The 23,286-nt window shown below is 41.0% G+C and overlaps 1 protein-coding gene across 4 annotated transcripts in view; it reads right to left on the reverse strand.

Moving 5' to 3' along the window:
• Positions 1-1,859: 1,859 nt before the first annotated feature.
• Positions 1,860-23,286, reverse strand: part of pamr1b (peptidase domain containing associated with muscle regeneration 1b) — a 61,877-nt gene continuing 40,450 nt past the window's right edge. For 3 of the 4 annotated variants that reach the window (XM_083973275.1, XM_083973274.1, XM_083973273.1), the window contains 13 exons: positions 16,686-16,862; positions 14,766-14,891; positions 14,132-14,246; positions 11,298-11,515; positions 10,378-10,485; positions 8,014-8,184; positions 7,637-7,828; positions 6,552-7,436; positions 6,280-6,456; positions 5,365-5,431; positions 4,992-5,221; positions 3,154-3,512; positions 1,860-2,886 (listed from right to left, as the gene is read on the reverse strand). In XM_083973275.1, coding sequence (XP_083829401.1) covers positions 2,305-2,886; positions 3,154-3,512; positions 4,992-5,221; positions 5,365-5,431; positions 6,280-6,456; positions 6,552-7,436; positions 7,637-7,828; positions 8,014-8,184; positions 10,378-10,485; positions 11,298-11,515; positions 14,132-14,246; positions 14,766-14,891; positions 16,686-16,815 — 3,360 coding nt within the window. In that variant the 5' untranslated portion in view covers positions 16,816-16,862 and the 3' untranslated portion in view covers positions 1,860-2,304. Of the gene's footprint in view, positions 2,887-3,153; positions 3,513-4,991; positions 5,222-5,364; positions 5,432-6,279; positions 6,457-6,551; positions 7,437-7,636; positions 7,829-8,013; positions 8,185-10,377; positions 10,486-11,297; positions 11,516-14,131; positions 14,247-14,765; positions 14,892-16,685; positions 16,863-19,514; positions 19,561-23,286 lie in introns of those variants that run through there. The other variant, XM_083973276.1, reaches the window with a different exon arrangement.

The raw sequence follows: 23,286 nt of genomic DNA on the forward strand, positions 1-23,286 counted from the left end.
AATTTCAATGCATTCCTATCTGATATTAGTGACACTAATTATTATAAGTGCTTGGATCTCTTTGCAATAATAATATGAAGCAAAGAAAAAGAACAATTATATTCTAAGGCACTTTATGAATCACATCTTACAAGGTGCTTATTGAAGAAATTATAAGAAACACAAAACAATGTTTGGAAGTAACATTATAAAGTGAAATAGGCTTTAGAAGAAACGATTGACAATTAATTGGAGGAAGTACAATAAAAACAAAAAATAACGCTTTGCAAAATGCTACGTTAAAATTTGAATCTTGAAAATACTGCTCTCCCAGTCGAAGGCTCTGACAGTGCGGATTGCCTCTGGTAAGAACATTAGATCAGGGAAAATGTTGAGCATGACCTCAGGCTATGCTCAGGCTCATAAGGTTTTTAAAGAAATGTATTATATATTCTGGGCGCAGTCCAAGTCATGCTTTTAGAAATAAATCACAGTTTGAAACTGAATGGAATATTTATGAGTGACAGGTGTAATGTGATACGTTTTGTGGCATATCTTTTAAAAAAGTCACAGACCAGCTGTTTGCCCAGGGGAGACTGATCTAGACAGGTTTTCTCTGAAGAAAGACTTCACAAGAGACATGAGTTTACATCGGTTTACTTTGGGGATAAAATATTATCGACAGAGCACTGTGGGTTTTCAGATGCACTGACGAAAGGCTTCAGTTGAGTGTGAGCACAGCCGCAATTTACAGTAGCCTACATAGAAATGTGTACCTTTCCTTAATGTAGTTGCCCTTAACTGTGATGGCTTTAAAAGCTCTTAAGACCATCATTGCTATCTTAATGACATGTCTGGTGTCATGTAATGCTTTTTTTCTTTTTACAATCTCCACCAGTTATAGTTATGATAAAAATGATAGAGAACTTTCAGCATTATGTGAAGCGGTGAGCAGAAAAATGTAAAACATGGAATTGTGACACAAAAATTGCAGTGTGCCGCTGGATTGCTAGAGACAGCCCTGTAACTACACCAAAACTAAAAAATATTTGTAAGCATGGTCCTTGAAAACTGCTGTTTTTTATCCACCACATGGATCTGAACAATTACACCCTTGCTTTTCTCTTTCTTACACACTTGATTTGGTCCCATTCTGTCGCTTAACCCTATCTGCAGAGATAGAAACATAATTGACCCATCAGAGATATGACAGCTAACAATGCCAATGTTTTTCCATGGGTCCATGATTTGCCTTCACATATGTTAAGGTTTTTACTTTCCTGCTTGAGGCTTGCTGACTTACATCTTCATAGGGTGTCTTCTCTGGGTTAGTGTATGTAATTGTTTCACTTTTGTTTTATTGTACTGTGTTTTGTCTTCCTTAATTGCTCACATAAAGCTATTTATAATTTCAGCTATTTTGAAATGAAGAATGAATGGACCAACAATCAGAGCCCAGCATCTCTAGTGACACTGCTAATCATAGTGAAATTATTCTTTATTGCCCCCTTTTGGAAGTTGATACAACCTGCACAGCTACTATGTAAACTCTCTTCTGAATAATGGAAGAGGGTCAGAATGAAAGTAATTGATTTAATTTGAGCACAGCAGAGAGAATTGATCTGTGAGTAACATGCTCCGCTTATGGTCTCTGGCGGTACTGATCTGACCTGGATTCATTTGCTTCACAGCGCAAACCCACTGTGCGCACCATGGAGCAAATATAAGGTGTGTCTTTTCACATCACACATCACATCTCACGATTCAATTTTGTTCCCATCTCAGTAAAAGTATTTGTACATGCTAAGTTTCTCACTATAATGAAAATCAATCACACTCATGACAAGATTTTACCCCCATATTTTCTTTAATTACAAACGTCTTCATTTTTCAGTATTTCAATACAATATATACATCTCTGGAGTCGTATGAATTGATAGAATAACTCAGTACATTACAACATATATACAGACCAATGAGTTACAATACAAACCAGAGTCCACCAGAGGACTGACATGGTTTTCTGGTCACTTTCAAGTCTGTAACCTCAGGCTGAGGGACCTGAAAAGAGGAGTTAAAGTCTTCTGATAAAAGGTTGATGCCCGGCACATCTGATGTGTTAGCACCCCCTTCAGTTAGAGCACTGCATTGTCCAGTGTTGCTTCTGCATTATGTAAGAAAATGCCCTTGTGCATGAAAAAAAAAAAAAAAGCTTAGAGAGGACAAAAAGATTGAAAGCAGACAAACATAAGGGAGAGGACAATACGATACAAAGGCTTTTAAATATTTTTGAAGTAGGTAAAAGGTGAGTCAGACAGTAGATTTTTATTTCATATTATTCCCTATCCAGTCTTTGAAGTTGGCTACATGTGTGTAGACTGTGTAGAGGTCGGGGTCACACTCCCCTTGGTCATAACCAAAGCTCACCAGTCCCAGCAGCCTCCACAGCCCTTTGCTCTCCCCCTGCCCCTGTGCAAAGCCGAGAGAGGGATTTTGATTGCTGGTGGCTCGTTTGTCAGTTGTGGCAGAGAGGACGAGGATTCCCCCGGTATCAGACGGACATATGTTAGAGGATCCGTAGTCAGGCTTCTGGCTGGCACAGAGCATATTGTCTGTGACACTGACTGGCACGCCGTTACGAGCATACTGCTGCTCACACGGGACTATGTCGGCGAGTTGAACCACCCCGACCCTCGCTCTCTCATCGCCGCCTAAACTTGAATCAGGCAGCGGAGACCAGCCTGTTACAAGTCCCTGTCCAGAGGTCACCTCTTCTGCCTGGCTTTCTGAGAGGCAGAGGGGCAGCACCTTCTCCCCAACCCTCGCTTTGTCCAATAACTTGACCACAGCCATGTCAGAGTCCAGAATATTGGGGTCATAGTTTGGATGAACTGCGATGGAGGCAACCTAAAAATGAAAGACACTGACTTATATGTTTGATAAAGAGGAATATAAGAAAACAAGCTGAAAATGTGAGGAAGGACTAACTATTGAACCAGGAAATATTCTGCGTGTTTTAGCCTGCTTTTACATTACTTAGCTATAGTGTTTGCTATAGATAAAATGTAAAATGTGGGCTGTATACTGTAGTTTGGATTTGTCATATATGTTGTATATATCATAAACTGCCTTCATCAGTAAACTAATAGGGAGACATCCAGTATAGTAGCTTACCCTCAGGTGCTGGAGACCTTTACTTTGCCTGCGATCATCACGATAATGCTTCCCCACCACCACCTTGATCTTTGCTGCATCCAGAGGATACACCTTCCCCAGCTCTGTCACACAGTGAGCTGCCACCACCACGCTCCGCTGGTTCACCAGAGCCCCGCTGCACACCAGCTGCCAGTCAGAAGCCTCATCGTGGTTGCCAGTTCCTGCTCGGCCATCCTTCTTCAGGGACCCTGCCAGGCTGTCTGCCTTGGTCACCTTGGTCTCTATGCCGTTGGTGGAACGGCGGTAGATGGCTGCCAGCCAAGGCCAGTGAGCCTCTTCTGGCCTCTCTGGGTCAAAGGTGGGATGCTTCCCACACACTGCCAAAGAGGAGGTGACAGGATGAGAGGGAGACCGTGATGAAGGGGAGGGCAGGATGATAGGAAAGAGACTTAGACTTGAACTGAGACTGTGTCAACATTTACTGCTGGGAGATTGTCTATGAATTGTTGAGCTTCTATTTTAAAGTTGCACATAAGCTGCTATTTTAAAGATGGTTTGCCAAAATGCTAAGCAGTGGCAAAGATGTCAAATGCGAGAGTCTCTAATTCATGAAGGAAGCCTTAGTGCACTGAATCATTTTTTAAAGAAAATCTCTAAATGGTCCATCAGCATAGACATAGTATATTCGTTTACTTACCCTCCACAAAATGTGCATAAAATGTACAGAGGGAGGATTTGAACGTCTTATCCCTTTTAAGTACAGCCATGAATAAACAGACTTTTTTTTACTTCTAAGATGCCTTTGCTACTTTGTCCCTTAATACTATGAGCAGCTAGAATGTGACGACTCTACTGCAATTGTTTAGAGATTGTCCAAAGCTCCTTTATTAAAGTTGCCTACAGACACAACGTCTTTTCATGATGAGTCCATTCAATGATTCCTATATATGTTAATTAAAGTGGCTGGTCCAGTTTTATTTCATTCCACTCAGAGATGCAAGTGTCTCTCACCTTGAGCTATAAGTCCTGGTGGTAAAATACTAGATGTATAACAATCTGAGCAAAACAAGCTTATGCAGACTGCTGGTTTTATGGGATGATATTTATGTAACATTTCTTGATAGAGTGTAGACTCAATTCAGACACAGTATAATAAGCAGTATCATTAATTTGCTTTTTTTAGAGAAACCAACAAATGAAGGCTAATGTAAACTGAGAACTCATGCTCCAAATATGTCGAACAAGTATGACCAACTCCACCTGTCTACTTGGTTCCCCTACAAGGATATCCTGTATCATCAAGTTACTTGAGTGAATCTTTCCATGCATGAATGGCTGCTTTGTCAACAAGGGCCGTCACAGAGGAATCAATGATACATTGATGATGTAACTATTTCATCATCTGTGAGAATCTTTGCCACCACTGTGTTTAAACCTTTGACCAGAGGTGCTGTTGCTGTTCATGAATAAAGAGGAGACATGTGGTATAGCCAGGACAAAATCTCTTCTATTATCAAAGATGCTTGTGCTTTGAACTCTTCCCTCAGTCTCATATCTCTGCTGTACTAGACGGCTAATGGGACTTTCACTTAGTAATGAGTGAGCTACAGCTCTGTGGCTTAGTAAGAATTCCTAAGAGACGGGTGAAGAAGCTGACATGGTATTACTCAGTCTCAGCAATTAGAGGCAGTGAGTATATGTGTGGAGGGCGCTGCTTTATGTCTCCATAATGGACATTAATGTTGTATCTACATCTCACTGTAGATATGCGGATGTTAATTGAAATAAGTGTCAGCATGTTTATCCTGCTGTTACTCGCAGTAGTCATTTAAGTAATAGTCCTCTGCTGCCCTCACCTGGTGAACAGGAGACATGGCGCCCACTCCATTTTCCTGTTTTTAAACAAGTGCGACGAGAACTGCCGGAGTGCTGGTAGAACTGAGAGGCACACTCATACTCAATGTGTGTGTAAAGGTGGTGGAAGCCCGGTGACAACTGGGGGAGTACAGGGGGGCCCTTGGTGGGGCCGTCAGACTGGAGCTGTCGGCCCAGCAAAGAGGAGTAGAACTTATGCACGGGTGTCTTTCTGAGGAAAAGAAGAAACCAGGGGTGTGCACAGTAGACATACCCCTTAGGTTGAGTACATTCTTTTGAATGTGAGTGTAGAAAAAGAAACACAGAGGAGTTATTCAGCCACTTGGAACTTTCTATATGCATTTGTAAACTTACCTGGATGGTGTCTGAGGGGGCATAACTCTTTGTTTAACCAGTTCTGACACTTTGGGCTCCCGACATGCTGCAAATATAACATACATATGAACATACACATACAGAACATTATACACATTAAATCTCATGTGTTCTGAATGGAGCTACTGGAAATTCAAGAAACAGAAAGAGTGGAACTGTGACTTGACTGAGGGGAATTGTAAAATGTATTTAATGATACTACTGTCCTGTCTTGTAAGACATATGCTACTTTACAAGGGTTTTAGACACTGCCAATAATGGCTTTAATAATGATTAGTTTGACATTTGTGTATTTGCTTTCTTGCCAAGAATTACTTTGGTACCACTTTGATTTCTGTACGCTTAGTTTAGCATAAACTGGAAACAAGGTCAAACTGTTTGCTTGTTTCTTCACACATTCAGAGAGAGAGAGAGCATTTTGCCAAAGTTTGACATAATCTTTAAGACGTCATCTATAAAAGCTGTTTACCTTAAAAAAGTTCGACTTTTGGGTTGCCAGGTTGAAAAAAAAACCCTTGGCTGCTTCATCCCTAGTTGTTAAATTCAAGCTAATAGACGGTTCAACCACTTACATTTTGGCACACTGAGCTGCAGTGCAGACAGGCCAAAATCCATTAAGAACTAATTAATATTTACAGCCCCAGGCTTGATGGATTACTGTACTGCAAGAAGGTTTTACTCTCCACCATTTAACATTAGCATTTAGCATTTATTTAACATTTAGTGCTTAAGAACTTTATACATATTAGCTAAAAAAAAAGAAAAAGAAAAAGAAAAAAAGGCTGGTGGGATGTTATAATGCAGGTTGCTTCCACAGGTCTCCCAGCAGCCAGCTAATATGCTCATTAGTAATTAAGCAAATTAAAGAATCAGTGACAAAACAGATGGCAGTACCTCGGATACAGAGGGGTTGTTTGCCACTCCAGGTACCATCTGGCTGGCAGCTACGTCGGGTATCACCACTGAGAGCATAAGAGTGGTTACAGAAGAACTCCACTGTTTGAGGCTCCAACCCTGGCACCACCTGGTGGTAGCCGTGGTAGAGTCGCGGGAGAGGAGGGCAGCTTTTCTCTGCAGGAGGGGAACAGACGGTAGGTGAGGTAAACGGCAGGGAAAAGTTGGGGTACTGTGCATTTTAATTAGTTTTTTCTAAATAAGCTTCTTACCACTGAAGCTTTGGTTCACTTCTTTCTCCTTTTCTTTGTCTTTCTCCTCTTTCTCTCTCTCCAACTCCTCCTCTGTTTTCTCAGCAGGATCCTTCTCTGTCTTATCCTCTTCAATTGTTGCTTTTTCCTTTGGTTTCCCGTCGTCTTCACCTCCCCCCCTGTACAGGATGTACTGTGTAATGTTGACTCTAGTGGGAATGATTTTCCTCCCAGGCTCTGGAGAACCAATGGTATTATTTTCTTTCTTTGTGTCCTTTGTATCATATGTAACAGTGTTATTTTTTGTCATTTCCAGTTCAAATATCTCTACTGTGTTTTCACCCTCAGATATGACAGTCCTCAGCTTGGTATCATTAGGGCCCACTTTGTCTGGATCCCTTTTTCCATTCACCTGACCCTCTTTTCTTCCCTGCTCTTCTTGCCCTTTGTCTTTTATCACAACTATCTCTGTGATATCAGTCTTTCCTGTGCCCACGTTTATGTCTGGACTGTCTTCTTTTTTCTCAGGTGGCGTTACAGCCTCTGGTTCTTTCTTTTCAACTGTGTTCAGGCTGTTATCTGTGTCTTTACTATCCACTTTATCTTTGGTGCTTCCACCAGGTTTCTCTGATGGAGTATTTATTTCCTCTTCATTCCTATCCTCAGCCACAGGTTTTTCTGGAATGGTCCCAGTGTATTTATCTTCCCTGTCAACTGTTGTTGTATTCTCATGCTCAGTGTTTATATCTTTCCCTTTAGGACTTTCTTTTTCTCCAGCAGTGTTCTCTTGACTCTTCTCTTTAGGTGTGTTGATATCTTTGTCACTGTATGTTTTGGTTTCTTGGCCACTTTCGGTGCTTTTTGCTTTGTTGTTTTCCTTATCTGCTTCAGTGAGAGTGTTGTTCACTGTGAGTAGAGAGAAAAAAAAAGATTGTTGCTGAATTGTCAGATAGCTTTTTGTTCAAAGTTGTCCCGTGGCTCGATGTCTCAAGGCATTGATGATCCATTAAAAACTGATACCATCATTAAGGCAAAATCTAAATAAACTATTTGCAAAAGACTTAACAGTTTTATTTTCTGGAATAACAGCAATTCCAGAGTCTGACCTTTGGTGCAAACAGGAGGAATCCCGCTCCAAGTGTTGTTAGGAAGACAAGTTCTCTGGGAGATCCCACTGAGTTCATAGGGCTGGTCGCACAGGTACTGTAGCGCAATCAGGACGTCATTAGGTCCATAAACCAAGAAGTGATTCCCATGTGCTGGCTTGGGAGGTAGGGAACAGACTCTTTCCGCTGGCACTGGAAACCGGAAAGAAAATCAGACGTTTAGATGCTGAAAAGACATTTTCCACAATCGTTGCCATCTCATGAGCAGCATATGTAAATGGCATCCAAATACAAGCAAATGAGACACATATAACTTTCCCAAAACACAAGTTATTATTATGTGATAGAAAAAACAACAATTCGCATCATTGCCTTACCACACTCTGGGGCAGGTGCACTCCAAGTACCATCACTCAGGCAGATGGCAGTACGATAGCCCCGCAGCTCAAACCCAGGATCACAGCGGAAAGTGATCCGTGCCCCTGAGTAGTGAAACACACCCTCGGTGGATCCATGGGTAGGCACAGGAGGCCGGCGGCATCCCAGCACTGAGTGGAAAGACAGGCGTGTATGTATGAACACAGGTTGCACTATTTTCCTTTCTTTCTTTTTTTTGGGGGGGCTGAATTACAAGATCAGGATGCGTAGAAGATTTAGGAGGCATGTCTAGTATTTCCTTCACATCAGTTTATTGTCCCTCTCTGCTGCAAAAGACCACACAAATAGACCCTCAATGAATTCAATGCCTTCTGGCGTTCGTAGGTCAGACAGGTAACCCACAAACTAGTCTCAGCTCTCACACTCATTACTCTAGATTTAAAGATGTCCTGAGCTTTAAACGCACTGCCTGATACCTTTGAGGCCTATTAATGAATAATTTCACCAATTGTGGTAAAGTGTGAACAGGTCACAGCAAGACTTTCACACACTGCTTGTAAATGAGGAAGAAATAGATGCAATAAAAGAGCTTTAGTCAAACTGTTCAATTTTCCAGTGCTGTAAAAGTGGGTTTTATGAAGTGGGATAGTAAAGATTGGTTATGTGGTTGTGGAATACCATGTGTAACTCTGTTATATGACAACCTAGTGCAAAAAAAAACTATCTATGTCACAAATGGGGAATTTATTGTGTAATTGCTTTAGTATTTTGTGAATGAAGCATGTATTTCTATACTGAAGACAAACTGCAAGTGTGCTCACAAATGTGTTAGTTAGCAGAAGCTCAAACACACATATTAACACCACATTCATCATACTATTACAGCATGTGACATGGTCCCTCAGGGGTTTTTCTGTGTTGTTGACTTTGAATTAGGTCAGATCTATGAAATGTAATGTTTGTGGTTTTATGGGTCCAAAACCATGGAACCCTCCCTATAATCTGGCATTTGGGCCTTACGGCATTTCCAACCTTTAGTCCCTTAGGCAATGGAGAATGCTCTTGGCTAACCAATAGTGGAAAAGTCAACTGTAGCTGACCTCTTTTGAATGTGTTTGTTTTGTTCAAAAAGAAAAAGAAAAAGAAAAAAAAAGAAGCACCCTGAGGTGATGTACGCATTCTTGTGTTTTGCTAAATGATCCATCTTCCATGTCAGATTGTGTCCACAGACAGAATGAGATGAGTCTGGGCTTATTATGGAGGAATGCTAACACTGTGTTCATCACACACATGCTGTAAGTGAATCTTCATTCCTTTCATAAATGCACTGGAACCTACTGTACGCTGAATAATGCACTCCAAAACAGATTAGACTCAAAAATCGATTAAACTGTGCCGGAGCAAGAAAAAAAAAAGACAACCTATTTCCTATTGTGAGTTTCTGCAATAATATGTCACATTCTCCCATACCCAATGAGATTTAACACAGCCTTACAGCAGATGACAGGTTGATTAGTGCAGATATAAAATACAGTTGATGTCAGGTTTGTACTTAAAATTCTCCATTGGCTGCAAAAATGTTTCTATGTTTCCCCTTCAAAATCTGAGAGATTAGTGTTATTCCAGCTCTTTTCCATTAAAATTAACATCTGAGGATTCCTCATGGGAATATGAATGAATGCACACTGTGTGGAATGAAACGCCTGTCTTTTTATTGGGGGGTGCCTACTCCAATGGAAAAGCTGCCTTGTGTTATAGAAGTAGAATTGCTTCACCATTGGTTTCATAGACTGAAATTTAGCAGTAAAAACGACACCATCTGAAAAACAAAAACAGTGAATGGGGTTGCAGGATCTTGCAGAGGGTGTACTGTGAGTAGGGCATTTTAGGGTAGGGTAAAGTATTTTCAAAAAACACAATGTCATGCAAACATATTTGTTTGGGTGGTAATCTGGATTTGCAGCCCTTCTGCTGAAAATTTGTTAATATTTCTTGAAAGGTGACTGGCCCAAACCAAAGATGGAGCTGACTATGGACAAGGAGGCAGCTGGCCTGAACTCAGTCCAAACCACAGACCCCTCCCTCGTGACAGTGAATCACCGACAATCTCCGGATAGCAACAACAGGAAGAAGTCAATTCTCAGTAAGTTTACTGTAACTAGGTGTGTCTGATTTCAGAAGAAACCTAATAAAATAATTATGGGATTTCGTAAGTGTCAATAGAATTATGCATGTCTCTCTGATACTTCATGTGAGATGGAAGATTTTGTCTTTCCTCACTTAGATTTTTCCCTAAAATATATAATATCAGTATTTTTCAAGGATGATCACACTGTAGGGATGTAGTCATGTTACAAACTCACCATTTTCACACCTCTTGCCTGTGTAGCCAGCCAGACAGGCACAGTGGTACGTGTAAGAAGTGTCCAGGATACAAGTCCCATCATGTAGGCAAGGAGAGGAACTGCAAGCTGTGACCGCACGTGTAAGGTATTAGGGTGCAAAAAGAAAAAGAAAAAAATTAATGTATTATCAGCAATAGAATGACATTATCTGTATGCCAAAGGGAATGGCTGTTCACACCAAACTATATTAAGGGATTCATAGTCAAGCTGGTGCCATTTAAATGTCATTTCACACAGAAAGCCTCTGTTTACTTTTACTAGTTCTGGCTTTGCCACTGGTAAAGTGTGTGTGTGTGTGTGTGTGTGTGTGTGTGTGTGTGTGTGTGTGTGTGTGTGTGTGTGTGTGTGTGTGTGTGTGTGTGTGTGTGTGTGTGTGTGTGTGTGTGTGTGTGTGTGTGTGTGTGTGTGTGTGTGTGTGTGTGTGTGTGTGTGCGTACGTATGTGTGTGTGTGCGTGTGTGCATGTCCGCTTGTAAGTTTTAAACCTTGAGAATGAGGACATTTCTGGAAAGTGCGGACATGTTGGTCAGACCTCATTTTTTTCAACGGCCCATTTAGGCATTTGCCAAATTGTGAAGGTGTCAGTCAAAGCCAAAGCTTATATATTTTTACACTGGAGTCTGACCAGTGGAAATAAGGAGGTGTGGAAACTTCTTTCGTCTACTGTTTGCATCTGTTGGCGCCTAGACCCCAAAAGGCCCCTTTGTTCATTGATTATACCTTTATGAGATGAGGTGTACTCTATAAAGCAACAACGGGGGTGAGATTAGGGGTATGGAATGCGTCAGATCCTCGCAAGTGTGGAACTAAAAAAGATTTATTATGGATATTAGTGGTACTTTTGTCATTGCTGTGACCTGATGCAGGAGTCTGACCTACCCGAGCTTTCTTGAAAAATGGCAAAGAATCCATCAAAGTTCTTGTAACCATCAGACACAAAGAGTATGTGCAAACTGTTGCCAGAGCTGTGGATAGGGGCAGGTCTGTTGTTTCCACAAAATCGTCCAATAACACCTGAGTTGATGTTGTCGCCATCTCGGACTTCCACGTAGTCATAACGACAAGAATGGTGATGCTCCAGACTGAGCATCATAAACCTGTTGATATGAAGAAGAGCATAAACAAAAAAAGAAAAAGCAGTCACAAACTAAAACATTCCCTAATTGTACAGTATACTACTTTTTATCCTGACCCGTTTTATGAATGTGATAGAGAAGAGAAGAAAAGTAACAATAGACTCTTTGTAGGAAAAGGGTTGGGTATGTTTTACTGGATTATGAGAGCACCTGTGTTCCCTGGCAGTGCCACATCAACCCTGGCACCATGGCACTGAAGCTTTAAAATCTCCAGCCAGCAAACAAGTAATGAACAGTAATGACAGCAACTGAATATATTAACAGCTGCTAAAGGTGATTTGCCCACTATTACACGGATTACGGTTCTTAATGTTGTGTGAAATGTGTCTCATTTTTTACCACAGCAGTTATAGGAGTCAAAGATTTACATTTCTTCTTTTTTCTTCTGCTTTCAGTGCAACAAAGACTCATGGGAGCTAATTCATTTACAGCAGTAAAGAAGAAAAACACCTGAGATCATGGCTAAGGCAGGTATAGACAAGTAAGATCCTATAATTACTGTACTTACCAACTCTGTTCCAACATTATACAAGCAAAGATGAAATACCCAGTATCAAGTTCACTTGGCAGCCAAAATAAAATGGAAAAGACAAAAATAAACCAAAGACAGATTCCTATCTTTGGAGTTTTGACTTTAGCAAGCTTTGGGAACTTCTTAAAAAATATCTCACTCCCATAATAGGTGAGCTACCCATAACACTCTCAGTGTGCCTATCAAACAGCCTATGAGCACATGTGACTGCCATTACATTTATGTAACCTACCCTGGCAATAAAAAATGTTGATAAACAGCACTGCTAATCCCAGTCTATAAACAGGATTCTCGTTATTTCAGATCTGCGGCCGGTAAATGTCTATTAAATATATTCATTACTCCTACTGAACATGTTGATTGCACAATCTTGTTTCCAAAACAAGTAGTAAGAGGGCCGAGGATTCCTGGTGCAAAACTTCTAGGTAACGTTTCCAAAACATCCTTTGTGTGCTTTCAACAGTCAGGACATCCAGAAGTTGTGGCCTGTTTACATATGTGACTATAATGACTTTTAGAGGACATTAAAATAGACACTTTCAATTCATGAGCTGTTTGGTTTGGTTGCAGTGAGTGTGACATTGAGATGACTGCCAGCTGTGTTAGGAAAAAACACAAAGGAGTCTTCGTTCCCCCTCCTGGGCCATTTCAGATGTAATCTCCCCAGCCGAACATTGGAACAGACATGAAGGACTGTTGAACTTTGTATAGGACAATGGCATGCACCCAAATCCTCTAATTTTATCCTTTATCATAGACCCTTGGGTCAGGGAAGCTTAGACTAATGGGATTTACGGAAATGCTTAATGGTGGCCTGAAGCAGCTCCAAATAATTAATGCCAGTTGTAATTCAGTAAATATGTTGCTTGTGATGAGAGTGTACAGTGAGCAACAGTAGTTAAAGACAGAAATATACAAGAGAAGCCTGCCAGGAATTCCCCAGTGGCACAAAGGTATAACTTTCCATTAGTCTATCTCTGAGCACAGCAGCGCTATTTCATTTAGAGGCTTTCTTGGATTTATGCCACATACTAAGTATATAAAATATGACATTTAAACATTAGCTGTGCCTATATTGGCATTTGTCCTGACAGAATAGATTTGGAGTTGCAGTCTAGCGTATGTCACAGTTCACGGTTGCTAAGTTTAATGCAAAGCTTTATAGAAAAAAAAAACATATTGAACACATGGAATCGTTAAATGTCTTTTATGCACACAACAAACCACTGCCATATGCACTGCATGCTCTGTCTGAATCTGACTGTATGGAGCTTTTGGTCTGTTAAAGCCCTGCACAAATGCTCATCTATAAAATGTGTTTTGTGTAATGGAGAACATTACAGAAATAGAAAGCTATCACAGGACTGAAAAGTAATAACTTTCCTCAAAAAAGAGATTGTGTGGTTTCCAAATTCTGTTGTAGACTTGCCACCGGTCCCCAACATACATCTTGCAGAAATATCTGAACAGAGGGAAAATATGACTTCAACGAGCTGGGCTTTTAATAACTATTGCAGATGGACAATGAGGATTGCAAAAACTCAAGCATTAATATTGCCAGATTAAACTGTGCTGACTTGGACTTTATTAAGACAAAGTTTTGCTGTATTCTTTATTGTACACATTTAACCTATCTGCGTTTTTCTGTAAGCTGTGTATCCGCATCAACTATTGTCTTTTTACGTTTTGGCTGAAATTAAGAACTTGTCCATAATTTAAAATAGATTCCTCAGTAGAAAATAGCTCCAATGAAAACTGTTGACAGCAACGTCTGTGAATTATTCAGAATAACTTGTCTGCAGTCGACCCTTTTCTCTTTTAGCCTCATAAGTACTAGAGTGGCTTTTTCTATGGTAATGTCTTTTTCTCGGTCGATCCAGCACTTAGGTCTTGGTTATAATTCTGCATAGATTGCTTTGAAATGTTGTATTAGTATTCATGATCCCCGAGAGGATGAATCCTAATAAAGTTGGTTATCCTTAACGTACTAACATGCTTTGCTTATTATTAATCTTACAAGAAACTCAGGACCCTGATGATTTTACCTGAGTTCGATGGTAAAGGGACGGTCCACCTGTATGGTCCACTCACACCGAGCATTGTTGGGATAACTCTCCAGCACCAAGTGGCCCTGTCGTTTACGGATCACTCCCCCACACTCTGAAAACACATGAGGAATTCCATTTTGGAAAGTTGTGTAGAAATAGGTTGCCACTTAAATTTCAGAGGATGTTAATTACAGCTTAATTATTATTCTGGGGGTCATTCAGCTGTTTGTGATGCCATTTAAACCAAAAGTAATTACACTTGACTTTCCAAAGACTCTTTAAAAGCCCCATGTTGTTCTCAACAGCATAAAGAAGTGTGAACACAATACACACAGGAGCAACAAAGACATTCAGCAGCCTTTTAATTAAATGTATGCCTCTTGTAGCCTTTGGTGGAGCATTTGCATATTGAGAAAGCTATAGTCGACGTCCAACTGTTATATATTAAATTGTTTTATGGGGTTCCTGAATCTTGGCTATAACGGCCCCTGGGCATGCAGCAGCTTTCCCAGTTGGCACAGAAGTTAAATAAACAGGAAAGCAAAACACATGTACACAGTATAGGGGAAACATACAAACATCTATAATGAAGCCATGTAGGATTTGTAATAAGGAGAATGAAGAGACCCACTCAGGCAATCTCCATCAGACCAGCCGGGTCGACACTCGGCGCAGTATTGGCCACTAATGAAGAAGTCATCCCTTGGGCCCCATGTCCCATTGTTGCAGCGCTTACAGTTCTCAAATACACTGCAACCTGAAAGAAACAGAGCCGGGAGAAATATTACAGGAAAGCAGGAGTCAGACTGAATACAAAGTACACAAACAGCCCCCATCAAAGGGACAGCACTGTACTTTGGTGCTTCATCATTCTCTGCCGCTGAACGTCCGTATTCCTAAGGACAAGACTTACACCACAGCCGCAGATCAGCTGAGTGAATCAGAAAGAGCAAAATTTCTCTTTGTTTTCATGGGAAGATGAAGTGCTGAAAATAGTCTTATTGGAAAATGGATTGTTTTGGTGAAGGTCTTTTAAAAATGTAACCGCTCTGTGCCTGTGCTTCCGGTCGTCTCTCGTAAATCGTGGCGCACTGACCTAAATATACTGCAGGTGACACACTTACTGTGCCGGACTACCTCACACAACCCCAGGTCAAATAACCTGAACTGTCTCTTTAAATCTTTTAAAAGAGTTGTCAAAGTTGGGACGATGTTGATTTAATATGTGTTTTCTTTGGTTGGTAATCTCATTAAGATCATTTTTCACTGTAGCAGAAGGGGCAGGAAGATGATTCATGTTCATTTGCAGAGGATGGACTGCTTTTTTTTTTTGTTTAACAGTAAAACTAAATGTACAGGTATGCATTTAACTCTCAACAGATGTTTTTCTCCAATAAAGGAAAACATGACCACATTCAAGCTGAGAGGAAAACATGACATCCTTCTATGAGTAAATGGTATGTGTGTAAGCTGCAGTACACATGTGCAGACATCTCTGGTTTGTGGCCTCCTGAACTTTGCATACATGTTACACAGACATTGATGTGCTTATCTCAGAGAACAAACACACACACACACACTCACACACACACAGCTTCACAACCACTTCATTCACAAATCAAAGTTCCAAGTGTGTTCATACACTCCAGCACTCTGCCAAAACAAGAGGATTCTGCCAGTAAGTCTAGAAAGGGTGCCAATGTGAAGTTGGCCCAGAAACAAATTAGATCAGACACAAAAACAGAACTTATTTTCAGTCTTTCCATCTTAGTGTTTGTCGTGCTACAATACAAACAGCTGTGCAGCTGATAGGCAGGCCTTAGTATTGCACAAATGATATCATCATCATTAACATTGATTTAAATCCTTGGAAAACACATTACTGTAAGAGAAAATCATGAAGCGCAGATGTAAGCAATAAGACCAATAAATGATTAATACCGTTAGAGGTATGAAAATCAAATTACAATTACAGTCAACTAAACCTTTGCATTGCGTCAGGCTGCACTAAAGAGATGAACTCGAAAATCTGTTTTTCCTCACTCAGTATGAATTTCCAGCAGTGTTTGTATTATGACTTTATAAGGCTGTGTTTTTAATTCTGTTGTGTTTTAATTTTACTTTAAAAGTAAAGTGTGTGTGTGTGTGTGTGTGTGTGTGTGTGTGTGTGTGTGTGTGTGTGTGTGTGTGTGTGTGCGTGTGCGTGTGCGTGTGCGTGTGCGTGTGCGTGTGCGTGCGTGTGCGTGTGCGTGTGCGTGTGCGTGTGCGTGTGTGTGTGTGTGTGTGTGTGCAAATGCGCATGTATGTGTATGTGTGTAAATGTCCTTTTTTGTTTATTATTTTACCATGTAAAGCATTCAGGGCTTTTTTGTATGAAAGGTGCTCGAGAAATAAAGTTTGATATACTGACTGATTGATAGGTAAATAAAATGATATGGATAATTTCAACAGATAATACTCAGTTCCAAGAACTTCTTCCTTTGGTAGAGTATAAGAGTACGTTCCAATGTTATCAAACTGGAGTAATTATGTCCATATCGACAGTGTCTACCTGGATGGATGATGCAGGGATCGCACTCATTGATGGCGTTCCGACAGCAGGGCACGGCATAGCCCACTGGAGTCCCCTGAAGTGGGCATTTACACCGGATCACGTCATACTCGCAGCAGCCCCTGCACATAACGTTCCACTCTGGGCCCGGGCAGTGGTTGTACAAGTGCCTGTAATCTAAAGAAGACAAGAGGTTGCAGTCAACAACTCAGTAATATCACACAACGAAGCAACCAGGAAATGTTTATTTATCAAAGCATTATTACATAAGCGGAGAGAGACAGGGAGGAGGATGAGTCAAGAGAGTATATCAAATGAAACATTGGGCCTTGTGGGAAAATGTGAGAAGACATGGGTTATGGTCAGCAGACGCCTGAACAACAGTGGAAGGATTCTGGCCAATTCAGTGTTTATCCAAGCTGCTGCTCTTTGCTGTGCTCTCTGGTTATTTTCACCACCATATGGCTGCAAGCTCCACTTTAAAAGACCGCAATTTTCCCAGTCGTTTACTTACCTCCTCTGTGTTCTCTGCTCTCATACTATTTTACTTCAGATGAGATGCCACAATAGTAAAGTCACCGTCAAGGAAAACAAAATTAAAATCATTAATCAGAAAAAGCTGTGCAAACTAAGAGTGTAAACACTGGCCTTCTTCTTTGTTAAGTCTCTGCCCAATAAATACAATGTTTGATTGGACTGGAAACCAGTGATTCAGGGACCTTTGAGTCTGAGTGGTTATGATTATGTAACAGTGGATTTAAAAGCTGAAACAGACAAGTGGAAATTCTCTTGTGGCAGATGTGAACAGAGAACTAACACAAGCTGCACTTTAAACTTGGCACCATATCGTTGCAGCAGATTGTCCGTACCCTCCCACCAGCCCTGCAATCATAATAACTTCTCTGCCTTCAATGCTCGAATCCCACCATTTATTGTTCCTGCTGGCTCCCCGCTGAAAACACACAGACACACTTGCATGCTGGTTTTATTTGTAAAGGCGTAGTTGCACACTAGATTTATTCACTGTTTATATTAGTTTGGTGAAACCAAGAATTTAAAACACAGACGCGCACACAAATGCACTGACACACACACACAAGCAGTGGTAGTTTGCAGACGGTCAGCGAGAGAGAGGAAGAACAGATGTCTTGGAATGAAGACGGAGTCGTCCTGACGCCCTTCCACATTAATGATATCATAAATTGTATCTCGGTCCAGATTCAATCTGGCCTTCACCTCAGCTATTCGTCCTAGAAATATGACATACACATTCATTTATCAAACAGAGAGGTGGGTTTTGGAATGCCACTAGGTCAACTTTAATACAGGTTATTTAAGGACACGGTTTGTGCTTCACAAAGCTGCAGCAGGCTGTTTTATGATTCCCGTATAGGGTCATCTACTGTTTTGATAAAAAATGGACTCAGCTTGATTTGTTCGCACTGACCTCAAACCAGATGCAGCATGTCTGTAACAACAAGGGTGTCATTCTGCTCTCTTTTTGCCATGGCCCTGTGGTAGATCTCAGGACTGATATCAAGTCACTGGCCTATTTAGTCGCTTAAACGGTGACCAGCCTGTCACGCTACCCAGCAGTGATAGATTCCCCCAGTTAAAAATGAAAGTAAACTTACGACCTCTTGGCTTTGTTATTGAAATTAAAGTTGTCTTTTGTTTAGTTTGGTCTGTCTCCATGTGGGAGAGAGAGAAAAAGAGAAGTTCATGGTTTCTATTCAGATTGTCATTTTTGTGGATTTACTTTGACCACGAGTGAGAACCACAAAAATCCACAGCATGGGCATGGCGTGCGTGTTTAGTCTGTTTTGACAAAAAAGGAAGACACAGGGCAAAGACTGGTTGGTATTATGCACCGTGCTGTGAGGAAAGTACAAATAGGCATAAATACAATCATGTTAGTATTTTTTTTTCAAAGTACATAAAAGCCTATAATCTTCTTTTTCTGTAATGTCAGTAAAAATCAATTATCAAAAGTCGCAATCCACTGAGGAGGGCCCTTTTAGGAAATAATAATAATAATATTTAAATCAATGCAACGACTCTGGGGATTATTTTGTTTATAAAGTTCGTAATTGTTACAGTAGCCTGACTGTTCTGCTTTCACTCACATGCATTAAAATGTAGTTGGAAGCAACTGCCCTTCAAACAACTACGTCTGTTATGATTGCATTATGACCGAAATTACACAAGTCGGACTTGAATGTCAAACAAGAGACTCTGGATGGACTAAGGCCACTGTCAACAGTGTTTCTAGCCAAGTTTACTCCTCAGCCTGTAAACTGCTGCCACTCTTTGTGCTGCTGTGACCATTAGTGCAGGATGAAAACAGTGTTTTAAAAGGTGTGATGCCTGCCACATGGAGGATTAAGAGGTGCTGACCGGACTTCAGTCCTTACGGGACAGCTTGCCTGCTTCCTCGCTGAGGCCTGTTAAGGACGCTGGCCGCAGAGACTGTGAAAGCTGATTTATAGGACATAAACATGAAAGGGTCAAGAGACTTTACGTGCCGGTCTGGTATTGCCATTACATGGATCGCTGCTGTGTGTCTACTCCTTAGACAGAGAAGTGACTTCCTGTGGTTGCCCTCAGCACACTCAAGAAGATGATTCAGAGTGGAATAGGCAAGGCTGGAGAGTGATCTTTAGTTGGACCTCAGACAGTCAGTGACATGACAGCACATGCCTCCAGTATGTGATAGGATTAGTTTTCAGATTGCCATAAGCTTATTTTTTCTATGCTCCTTGTAGAGGTAAATAAACACAAGCACCAGCTTTTTGCCTCTTTAAACACAGTGTACAGATTTTTGCTGACCTCGTGTTCTGCTGATAAAGCTGTTATGTTCTTCTCTGAAGCGTGACTCAGAGGTTTCTCCCCCAGTGCTGTGTGCATGTTGGAATGCATCTCTATTTTGCTGGACTAGTATCTCCACTCCTTAATGAGTGTTTACTGACTCACAACACACAACGCAACTGAGGATCTATTTTACATAACAGTGCTCTGGCTCACATCCGAGCAGTTTATTCATTTCTTCGAGTATAAAGTTTACTGCCATATAAAAATAAAAAATAAAAACACACACACACACATCTGTGAGCACACATCTGTACCTGCAGGTAACTACAGACTGGACAGGGCCGATTTCTCGTGGGATTTTACAGCAGTTTGGGGAAATTTCGAACAGGTGTGGTGGGAATGCACATGCACAGGCCCAAACCCATAAGCGAAGGGGCGTTTGCGCAGAAGTTACGAGATGCACAATGTTGTGTTAAAAATAAAATTCTGAAAGCACAGGCACTGTGAAAACTATTTGAATGCGAGAGAGGAAAATGACACCGCCGTGCTCATGTCACACATCATCATTATTATCATTATCTTCTGTTTCACAAACCTGCAATTTAACACAAAACTTCAGTTTGCGCTGTGTGCCCCTGGCCTGTATACTTAATCACAAGCTGGAAGTGTTGACAGTTGTCAGAAAGGTGACTCTCTTATCCGATAACAAAGTTTGCTTCTCTATTGCGCCTCATTTCTGTCTAGCACCCTTCCTATCCAACTATCTAACCTGTCTCGTTTCGGTGTTTTTGGTATGTGACTGTGTCTACATATTTCCACAGAGCACACATAACTTCTTGTAGTGTGTGTGTGTGTGTGTGTATGTGTGTGTGAAAAAGAGGGGGAAAGAGAGAAATAGAGAGAGAGAGCACTGGCACTAAGCCACAAAAACAATTTAACAGCAGATCACAAACGTTTCTTTTCTTTTTTTTCTCCCCCCTCCCCTTGATTTTGTATCTAAGCGTGCAGAGTTTTGTGTGGGTTTTTGGCTTTTCTGGTCTTATGTAAGTGGTATGTCCTTTTTTCCATTCCAGATGTTGTGCTCTTACATGTACACCTCAACATGAATGTCAAGAAGCCATAGACATGAAAGTCAAACATCCTAACAGACACCCCGCTGCTCTGCTTGTTGGACACCACAATGTGTCACAAACTGCTTCCTTGTAATCAGAAAAAGCCGCAGGTCCAGTTTAGTAAAGGCCACATCTCGGCTGCAAACCATTGATGTGGCTAATGGACATAATTATCACCTTGGATACAGAGGTCGTCATGGCAATTCAGATCTTGTGACCTAGAGTCTGACCTTATTACCCTGCTGACCCACTATAACCTGTAGAAGAAGAGTCACAACAAACCCTGGCTTCTGCTGAGCACAGGAAACATCCACATTATCGTTGTTATTTTTTTCTTTTCTGTTTTATTAATGTACTTTTCAAATATCAAGCTTGCAGATATGCATTCAAAATGTGCTGCAGGAGCTGAATTTGACCTTGCATGTGCCTCATAAGCCTGCATCAGCTCCAGCCACTTCATTCACTGTCATCATTTTCAGGAGGAAACTTCCTCTGAACTCAGCTCAGAATAAATCCCAAAGGTCGACATCTGCTTTTTTGTTTGTTATGATTTTTTGTCAGCAACCGCTTCTGACCAAGTTCACATTCACATCCAAGCGCTGCCTTCAGACTCTCAGATAACTTGTGAAATTAGGCTCTAATTTGATATCCATGTGTTATCAGAAATGCAGCCGTGCACACTGCTGTCTGTGGCATTTAAACCAATTATTCTCCTGGCTTGTCTTTGTCTCGCTCACTGCTCAGACACTGTATCTTATCAGCTTGTATATTGTCTTGTTTGACAGCACCAAGCTATTTTTAACTCCAAACAAAGCTGGACAGGCACATACAATGCAGTGGATTCCAGCGAGAATTCTGGGATTAGTTCAATATGCTCAGAGTTGAGTATATGGCTGGACTGCATCACAGGCTATTTGCATCCTAGTGTTGGCCAGTTTCAGCCCTTTATCTGTGTGCAGCTCTCCTACTCTGTGCTACTCTGTTTTTTCCTGTTTATATTGATAGCCAATGGAATAAGTATGAAATGCTGACTTAAATGCATCTCATTAACACTGTTAACCAGCGGTCACATCTAACAGAGTCACCAGAAACAACAGCTGCATTGTTTTTGGTTATATTTACTTGTAAAATGATCACTCTGAGAGAAAGTTGGAATCTCATTCACGTCAGCTGCCCTGTGGTCAGCACAGTAAGGTGTGCCAGTGGAGGGAAAGTCCACTGACGCACTCATGGGGGGAATTCTGGTGACTATCTTCATAGGGAAATAGGTGAGGTTCGTCCAGAGGATACTTTTTTTTTGAAAACTTTGCTGAAGGTGTCTGAAAAGTCAGTAGATGTAGCAACAAAGTGATTGAGTTGGCAACACTACTTGTTTAGGCCAAATAACCAGAGAGGAAATGCAAATAGTTGGCTGGACAACCAATGGTGCAAGCGTATTACTAAGTGGCTAATGGTCTGACAACAATGTTCATGTTTTTGAGGCTGGGCTACTGGAGAGGTATGATCAAAAATATATCAATGAAAGAAATAAGCCATGGCTGCAAGCAAGTAAATATTTTTCATATTTTTCAAAAAGTTTTTCTTTCACGTTCAGCTCACTCAAATTACACAATAAACACATTTTTCACTTATCCCTGGTGGTATCCAGTAAGTCAGACAATTTCACTTGTATTTGGCCATTGTCACACATTAGATCATACTTGTTCTCTGCTGTAATGAAGTGACAACCCATGTGAGAAAATGTTTGGAAAGAAAGTGATGAAAATAACAAGTTTTAGTCCAGTACTGAATGAATAGTTTCCTCCTGACTACATGGTGCTTATTTCATGCTGTGTATCATGGAAACATAGTTGTTTTTACAGCAGCAGTGAGTGCATACGTGCACACGTATGGGCTACTGCCTACTGCCCACAGCAGCTGTCTGGTATTTTGAGGTTGAAGTGATTTAGCCATCATGGAAGAGGGAAACTCCCAGGGGAGCTCTGTGGGCAGCGCGTATCTGAGTGCAGTCCAACCCCAAGCACTGCTCCCAAGTGTCCGTCCTGCAGATTGCTTTAAATAAACCTTCATCCGGTAGGAAACCACAAACCCATTGAAATATCCTATCCACAAATTGTCCATACACAGACACATTATGTAGGTCAAACAGGAGTCTGAGCTGTGCACACTTGTTTTCAAGATATAGCCACTGAACTTGGAATGGACGGCTGGGTCCGGTGTCTGATACACTCGTTTTTCCTAATGTGGCCATGTTTTTTTTTTACTCGTAACAAAACTCTGTGCCAAGATTTCACTTTCTCCACTCTAATATCATTCTCCGACTGCTTCCCTGTGGACTTAAGTTAAATACACCATGAAGAGAGTGTCAGAAGACCAGAGGATCTCCGGAGTCATGTCGGTGGGGGAGCATGAACAGGAAACCTTACATGGGTCAAAAAAGAAAAAAGCCTCAAACATGCACAAATGGATATGAACACAGGCACACACAAAAACAGACATTTCCATAAAGGTAGGATTTGCATATAAACACCTTCGCTATAGGCTTTGAAAATGTAAAGTATTTTAGGTTGTGCCGTGGAAAAGATCTATCATCAGCTGATTATACAGTACAACAAAACAAGCTGTGCTGAGAGTAACTCAGCTGACAACGTAAGTAAGTAAATCTGCCGGAACTTTAA

Source organism: Trachurus trachurus (genome assembly GCF_905171665.1).
Source record: "Trachurus trachurus genome assembly, chromosome: 6".
NCBI classification, from domain to species: domain Eukaryota; kingdom Metazoa; phylum Chordata; class Actinopteri; order Carangiformes; family Carangidae; genus Trachurus; species Trachurus trachurus.